Source organism: Anguilla anguilla, chromosome 3 (genome assembly GCF_013347855.1).
Source record: "Anguilla anguilla isolate fAngAng1 chromosome 3, fAngAng1.pri, whole genome shotgun sequence".
In the NCBI taxonomy this organism is placed as follows: domain Eukaryota; kingdom Metazoa; phylum Chordata; class Actinopteri; order Anguilliformes; family Anguillidae; genus Anguilla; species Anguilla anguilla.
Window position 1 is genome coordinate 31824462 of NC_049203.1, and position 8745 is coordinate 31833206.

Genomic DNA, 8745 nt, shown 5'->3' on the forward strand with positions numbered 1-8745 from the left:
ACTTTTCAGCGCTTAATGGATAGGGTTTTGCGGGATATGCCTTTTCTTTTCGTTTATTTAGACGACATCCTGGTAGCCAGTGCCTCCAGCGATGAGCACTAGGCCCATCTCCGGGCCCTTTTTGCGCGCCTCAGCGAACACGGGATAATTATTAACCTTGCCAAATGTCAATTTGGGGTTCCCGTGGTGGATTTCCTCGGCCACCGCGTCACCAGGGAAGGTGCGGTGCCCCTCCCTTCCAAGGTCGAGGCTATTCAAAATTTTCCGCGACCGGTTACAGTTCAGGCTTTGCAGGAGTTTTTGGGCATGGTAAATTTTTACCATCACTTCATTCCCAGAGTCGCTCAGCTAATGCTGCCCTTGTACGCGGCCCTTAGAGGGGCCACAGCGAAGCAACTGGTAAGTTGGTCGGCCGAGATGTCGCATGCTTTTTTAAAAACTAAAGAGGCATTAGCGAATGCTACTCTCCTTACGCACCCTTGGCCGGACGCACCGGTTTCTGTAACTACGGATGCATCAGATTTTGCGGTTGGCGGGGTGCATGAACAGCTAATAAATGGGGTTTGGCAGCCGCTTGCTTTTTTTAGCCGCCAGCTCCGTCCTGCTGAGCGCAATTACAGCACGTTCGATCGCGAGCTCCTTGCTCTATTTAGCTGTGCGCCATTTCCGGTTCCTGCTCGAGGGCCGCAGGTTCACGGCCTTTGTAGACCACAAACCTTTAGTTCTAGCTATGGCTAAGGTTTCGGAGCCGTGGTCCGTCCGTCAGCAAAGGCAGTTGGCATTCATCTCCGAGTTCACCACGGACATCCAGCATGTCGCAGGTAAGGACAACGTGGTGGCTGACTGTCTTTCGCGGTCCATAGTGGACGCGGTCAATTTAGGGGTGGATTACGGGCAGATGGCTGCTGACCAGGCGTCTGATCCCAAAGTGCAGGCGTTACGCACAGCGACTACAGGTCTGCAGCTGCAGGAGGTAAGTTTTGGTCCTTCATGCACCCCACTCCTTTGTGATGTGTCCACCGGGGTCGCCAGACCAGTGGTGCCCGTGGTTTGGCAGTGGCGTATTTTCGAGGTTTTACACAACCTATCCCATTCGGGCCGCAAGGCGTCGCAAAAGCTATTGTCTGGAAGGTTTGTGTGGCATGGCCTGAAAAAGTACCTTATTGAACCTGTGTTTTGTAGTAGTCCGTGACCATGTGATGCACTTTTTGTATGTCGATTTGGATAAAAGCGACTGCCAAATAAATGTAATGTAATGTAATGGGTGATTTGTTTACATTAGGGCTCCTAACTGAATGGAATGATATTTGGTGCTGTATCTCTTTTTTTTCGGTACGAAAAAGATCCGGGGCTTCAGCCCCGGAAGCCTATCTTTAGTGACGCCACTGGTACCCACACCAAATATCATGTCAGTTGAATGGTAAATGGACTGCATTTATATAGTGCTTTTATCCAAAGCGCTTTACAATTGATGCCTCTCATTCGCCAGAGCAGTTAGGGGTTTGGGGTTAGGTGTCTTGCTCAAGGACACTTCGACACGCCCAGGGCGGGGTTTGAACCGGTAATCCTCCGACTGCCAGACAATTGGTCTTATCTCCTGAGCTATGTCGCCCCATGTCCATTTACCAGATCATAAATCCCACAATTTACATGAAGCCAATAATACCAGTGATACCGTAACAATAACTTCCCTAGATGTATGCAAGGGCTGTCAAAAGTCATTTCAAAGGCTGATTGGAGCAGATCAAAACAATGTCAATTACATTACAACATGAAATCTAAGAGCAATCCAACAATGCCTAATCCAAGTGTAGATGAAGTTGTTTTTGTCAATGAAATGGAAAGCCCATGTCTCACATTCTCTCCTTTCACTGTGCAGCAAAAAAACACTTTGTTCAAAAATTAACATCATCCACAACTCACCTGAATATGTTGATACACAAGAACCAGTTCCAATGAATGTCCCAATGAATGATCCTTGTGAGACAAAGGCTATTGTAGGTGATGGTAACTGCTTTCTCAGAGCTTTGTCATTTTCTGTTAGTGGAAGTGAAGGTCATCACAGAAAAATCCGGCTAGCTGTGGTTAAACATATGGAAACAAACGCATCACAGTATTCTCCTATTCTCAGAGATGGATATTTTTCTGTTGAAAACTATTTGAAAGCATCACGCATGAAATATGTTCAAACTTGGGCAACTGAGGTGGAAAAACAAGCAGCTGCAGGTCTCTTTGGAGTTGATGTTTTCACATACAGTCGCAACAAGTGGTTCAAGTATTCCACAGCAAATGGAAAGACAATTCACACAGCTATATACCTAAAACACTGCAACGCATCTCATTACGAAGTAGTTACATGCGTGAAGCAACACAATTCTGACCAATGCACTAAACTCTGCAACAAATCCAATGAATGGCCACAGTCACATCAGATAAGGAGTTCTTCAAGTCGATGTGAGCTTGACAGAAAAAACAAGCAATATGAAATAAACAAACAATTCCGAGATGCAAAAAATAAAAGAGGAATTAAAAGATAGAATGAAGATGAAAACTACAAGAAAACCATCAAAGAAGGCAGCATAAACAAATACGGCACTGATGCCCAACAACAAATGTGAAACAATACAGTGCACACAAATATGCCACTAATGAACAACACCGTGCAAATAAGAAAAAGTGCAGCACAGAAAAATATGCCACTGATAAACAACACCGTGCAAGTACAAAACAATACAGCCTAGACAAATATGCCACTGATGAACAACACCGTGCAAGTACAAAACAATACAGCCTAGACAGATATGCCACTCGGGACCAACACCACGCAAGTACAAAACAATACAGCATAGACAAATATGCCACTGATGAACAACACCACGCAAGTACAAAACAATACAGCATAGACAAATATGCCACTGATCAACAACACCGTGCAACTACGAAAATATACAGCATAGACAAATATGCCACTGATCAACAACACCGTGCAACTACGAAACAATACAGCATAGACAAATATGCCACTGATCAACAACACTGTGCAACTACAAAACAATACAGCATAGACAAATATGCCACTGATCAACAACACAAGGAAAATCTGAAACAGTACAATATTACCAGAAGGATTGAATCAAAGAAACGAAGACAACAAATGGATTACATTGTTCAGGAATTCAAAGACAAGGTTAGCACTGGTCCCCAATATGTATTCTCCATATGCCATCGACAGCTGTTTATACATCAAGTCATACAATGTAAAAAAGACACATAGGGAAAAAGAGGGAATGCTATAGCTTCATTAGCCAGTAAATGCATTACTGAAACGTACCTTCACAAATGTGAAAGCACCTCTGTAAAACACTGTACAGATCCTAATAGTACACTGTGGATTTGTTACACATGTCACAAGAAAACTTCTTCATGGCAGAATGCCTCCAGAAAGTGTTGCAAATAATTTGGTTTTGGATCCCATTCCACCACAGCTGAAGAACTTAAATTTGTTGGAACAACATTTGATTGCAATAAACATTCCTTTTAAGATGCTTGCTTTACCAAAAGGGGGACAAAATGGTGTTCATGGACCTGTCACATGTGTATCATCTAATGTCCCTCAAATTGCAAGTATACTTCCAAGACCAGAGCATGATGATTTAATGATCCGTGTGAAATTAAAGAGAAAGTTAACATACAAAGGCCACTATGAATATCAATATGTAAACACTGCTGCTATTCATAAAGCTTTCTCGTACTTGAAACAACATAACCCATGGTATAAAGATATTACCTTCAACAACGAATGGATTAATCCACTGAACAAAATTGAACAACCCAATGAAAATGATGACATACATCAGCACACGTGAAGCTATGTCTTTTGACAATGAAACCTGTGTTGAGGTTAATCCAGAAAACGCTAATGATGAACAATCCATTGAAATAAAACCAGCTGATGAAGACATTGGTGAAACAATACATGATACACAGCAACATGGAATGTTCAATGATACATGTTTATGACCTGTTGATATTGTCCAAGAGGTGATGGATCAGCACTTTGAGAGAGAGACACAAGAGAGAGAAATGGGATTATTGCTACAATGAGCAGAAAAAGAGACCTCAAATAATATTGATGCCAAACTAGCCTTACGGAAACTTGGCAGTGTTTATCTTCATAACCGAGAAGTATCTGCACAAGAGAGCATATACCGATTAACAAATATGAGACTCAAGAGGGATCAAGAAAGGTTCAGTTCATTTCAACTGGTGAACATCCTATCAAAACGAGTCTTCCACTTCATCTTCTTTAGAAAAGACTCAAATGTATTAACACTGAAAAAGACAGCATATGGATGAACAGCATCACAGACAAATACAAAGGAAGACCAAAAACAGAAGCATTTCCTGAAGTGTGTTTTGCATCAGAGTACAGAATTCTGTCAAAATCAGACAAGTCATCACCTAACACCATAAAACTGCATAAGGACTTAGGATTTGTAATGATGAGGACACGCACAGACGCTGCATTGGGGGGGGGGGGGTTATGCCCACTTCTTCAAAACCTTTGAAGACTTCTATCACACAGGCTTTGTCCAAATGATGACCACTGAACTTAAGGCTGTGAAATTTCTGGTTGACACAAACCAGAAACTGTTTGAAAAAGAAGCTGATTTGACAAGGCTCAAGAAGATCTAAACAGAGATGGACCACCAGTAGATGCATGGGCGCTAATTTGCGCAGAATCAGAATTACAGCGTCTACAGTGTCTGGAAGCAATGACCGATCATGTAACTAATGCAGAGGACACTGATGAAATTCTTCCCGATCTGCAGCCAGATGAAAGCAACACATTCACAACTTAACCTAGGTTCTGTGGGTTGAAAAAGGACGCTGCAATTTGTCTGCTACGGTCACTAAATAAAAAACAGTTGCAGTTATTTTACAAGATTCGCCAGTGGTGTTCACAAAAACTCAACAATGAAAACCCAGATCCATTTTATGTATTCATCACTGGAGGAGCTGGCACAGGCAAGTCCCGCCTGATAAAAGCAATCAATTATGAAGCATGTCGTATCTTATCAGAGCTATCAGAAAACCCAGATGACACGCATGTGTTACTGACTGCTCCAACTGGTGTTGCTGCTTACAGCATTGATGCTGCAACAATACACAACTGTTTTTCAATTGGAATAGATGTCTCATTACCATATCAACCACTTGCAGAAGAAAAAATCAATACTTTGAGAGCCAAACTCAACAAGCTCCAAATACTGATTATTGATGGAATTTCCATGGTTGATCATAAACTTCTTACATATATCCACGGACGATTAAGACAGATCAAACAAACAGGTGACTATTCCTCTTTTGGTAAAGTGTCAATCATTGCAGTAGGAGACCTATATCAATTGCCACTAGTCAAAGGAAAACCCTTGTATACACAAACAAGTGGTGTCAACTTATGGGAAAATCATTTCGCTGTAACAGAACTCACTGAAATTCTCAGGCAGAAAGACACAGACTTTACACAGTTGCTGAATCACTTAAGAAAACACAACAAAAAGCAACCACTGCAACAACAAGATATCAACATGCTGAAAAGTCGTGAGACAGGAGAAGGAGAATTCAGTGAAGATCTTCACATTTATGCAACAAACCAACAGGTTGACACTCATAATTTTCAGATGTTGGACAAAATGTCTTAACATTTGTCATAAAATTTTCCCCTCCCGTGAAAACTGCCTGACTTGTTTACATTTTGGACAGATGTGGCAAGTGACTACATCTATCCCTGTTTCAGTCACAGCACTTTCAACACAAGCAATATCGGAAGCGCCATCCATATTTTCATACATTTTGAAAATAGAAAATCAATATGCACCACAATTATATCAACAAATACCATCTTTGGGGAAAAAACACTATATTCTGTAAATACATTGCACTACTTAACCCATTTCCAGTATGAACTGTCAACATGATTTCTTGACGATGAACAGGGTAAGAGCATCATTATTACATTACCTTACATTATAGGCATTTAGCAGACGCTCTTATCCAGAGCGACGTACAACAAGTGCATAGGTTCATGATGTAGAGGTGCAAAAGAAACACTAGAGTGAAGTAAGGATCGTAGTGCCAGAAGTGACCACATCGATCAGGACTCCAACCCTGTAGAGTAAGCTTGTTCAGCAAGAAAGAATCCTACCAAGTACAAACTAGCACTGGAATCACATCTAATCACACCTAATCAGACAAAAACAATCCTGCCAGATACACTAACATAATCATATTATCCTAACTAGGTACAGTGAGCTGAACTATAGGCTAGGGAGGGGAGAGGTGCAGCCTGAAGAGATGAGTCTTCAGTCTGCGTTTGAAGGTGGTGAGATTCTCTGCTGTTCTGACCGTCACGGGGAGGTCATTCCACCAGCGAGGGGCCAGGACAGACAGCAGACGGGAGCGGGAAGTACAGATGCGAAGAGGGGGAGGTGCCAAGCGTCCAGAGGTGGCAGAACGGAGAGGTCTGGCTGGTGTGTAGGGTCTGATGATCCTCTGAATGTACCCTGGTGCTGACCCCTTAGCTGCCTGGTATGCAAGCACCAAGGTCTTAAATTTGATGCGAGCCATAACAGGCAGCCAGTGGAGGTCAGTGAGCAGGGGGGTGACATGGGAATGTCACTTTGAAAAGCAACAAATAATTATGCATTTTCTTTATATTACTGCACTTTCTGGTTTTCCTTTTTTCTTTCCTTTATCTTTTTTCTTTCCTTTATCCTTAGGTGAAAACAGACCTCCGAAACCAGCTTCAAGGAACAACACCTGGCTGCCTACTTCAGCATCTCCTTAAATGGACCCCATCCTGATGCCTTCCCATATGATAGTGCATTGGAATATTTTCCCACAAAGCCCTATAAAATAAGATGTTGAAACAAACAGTACACACTTTGCAACAAGTAGGCTGTGCAGCAGTCACTTAAAGTGTAGCAATGCAGCACTCACTGTATATTTTCCCACTTATTTTACACAAAGTGTTGCCAGTGGAGCACTGTATATTTTCCTGTTATTTCACAAACTTTACCAATTGAGCACTCACTGTATATGTTTTCCAGTTCTTTCACACAAATTAAAGCTATAGACCACTGTATATATTTCCTTATTTGTTTGACACAACTTGAAGCCATGGAACTGTATATATTCTGTTATTTTTTTCTCACAAAGTACTTCCCAATTCAAATATTTCCAGTGCCCACCTTATATGGTATTATTTCATAACTCATTTTAAAAAGCGTGTGCCTCCTCCCCCCAGTCAGCTACCACTAAAAATACAATCTCATTCTGTGGAGAGGGGCATACAGGGGATGACCAATAATTGGATGGCCCATGTGCGTTATTTTGTATATTACATTTACATTTATTTTCCCTTTGCGTTTTTGTGCTCTCTTGCCATTTTACTTATGATTTTACTCTGTATTTTTTTCTTTATTTATATTACAATTAAAACAATTTACTTAATCTTTTTGTGATCTCTTGCCTTTTTCATTTGTGATTTTCCTTTTCACGTTTTATTTCCATAGATTTTCACTTGGTGTTTTCTGATCTCTTGCCATTTTGTTCATGATTTTCATTTGTCTTTTCACATTTTTTATTTGCATACATTTTTACTTGGTGTTTTTCTCATCATTTGCCATTTATATGCCCCCCACTACTCAAGCACTACAAATCACCTGTCGACCAGATGGTGCCACTATAACAAACGTCATGCTTAAAAAGCCCATAAATCCCACACCATAAGCCACATAAACACAAAACTGCATTCACCTATGCATCTGAACATGCTCTACAACTTTACCTATGTCCACCATATTCTTTGCCCACCACTTTTACTTTTTTGAAAAGCAGGTTTTTCTACAAGGCTTTTTCAATTTTGCCCCACTCAGCACCAAATCAGATACACAGCCTCAGCAGAACAACCTACATAAACGCAATATAAATGGGCCCAGTCACATACACGTTATGCCCGCTGTCAACGAACACACTTCTCTAACATCGACAAAACATGTCTCTTACCACAAAATTGCCCATAAGTCATCAATATTTCCTACAATCATCATGATATTCACTACATATGTTGGATGAACATATATGATCATGACAACAAAACCATTTTAAAATCGCTCCATAGCAGCCACAATACTGCCAAAAAACACGTATGTCCAATGCTTGGACCCCTCCCAACGCCACTTGCAGCTTTAATTATTGTTGCAACGAAGACATTCACCTGACAAAAGCGCTTTTAGTCGCATATTTAACGTTGCCTATCGGTTTTCTGAATCAACTGTTATAACCTGTTAGTCAAAGCCGTATGCCAGTGACCTCATGCCAGCAGTCAACCAATCATCTTCTTTATGGCGTATGCGGGCACTGGTTACTAACTACGTGCTTTTAATTTCTTGAGGAGGTCTGCATCTTCAAAGTGGCCGTGGTCTGTAACCGTCGCACATGCCGCACATTGCGCACAACCTCTACACAGACCGATTTTTACCTGTACTATGCAGAAGTATAAAACAGCCTTTAGTGTTATGACATAGTAAAGGCCTTTACGCCTAGCGGCTAGGAGACATCCATGGCGATGCAGGAGATATGTTGGGTGAAGGTATATGATCATGAGGACAACACCAGTTAAAAATCGCTCCATAGGGGGTGCAATTGTGCCAATGCCTGGACCCCTCCCAACGCCGCTTG

General features: G+C 41.5%; 1 protein-coding gene and 1 long non-coding RNA gene across 2 annotated transcripts; both read left to right on the top strand.

Annotated features, from left to right (window-relative positions):
- Positions 1-525: 525 nt before the first annotated feature.
- LOC118223430 lies at positions 526-1207 on the top strand. Its single transcript, XM_035409936.1, has one exon. The coding sequence runs from the start codon at positions 557-559 to the stop codon at positions 1190-1192; it is 636 nt and encodes a 211-aa protein (XP_035265827.1). The 5' UTR covers positions 526-556; the 3' UTR covers positions 1193-1207.
- Positions 1208-6484: 5277 nt separating this feature from the next.
- On the top strand, positions 6485-7521 carry LOC118223435. The gene is made up of 2 exons (XR_004764442.1): positions 6485-6533; positions 6783-7521. It is a non-coding gene; the product is annotated as an uncharacterized LOC118223435 (long non-coding RNA).
- The last annotated feature ends 1224 nt before the right edge of the window (positions 7522-8745 follow it).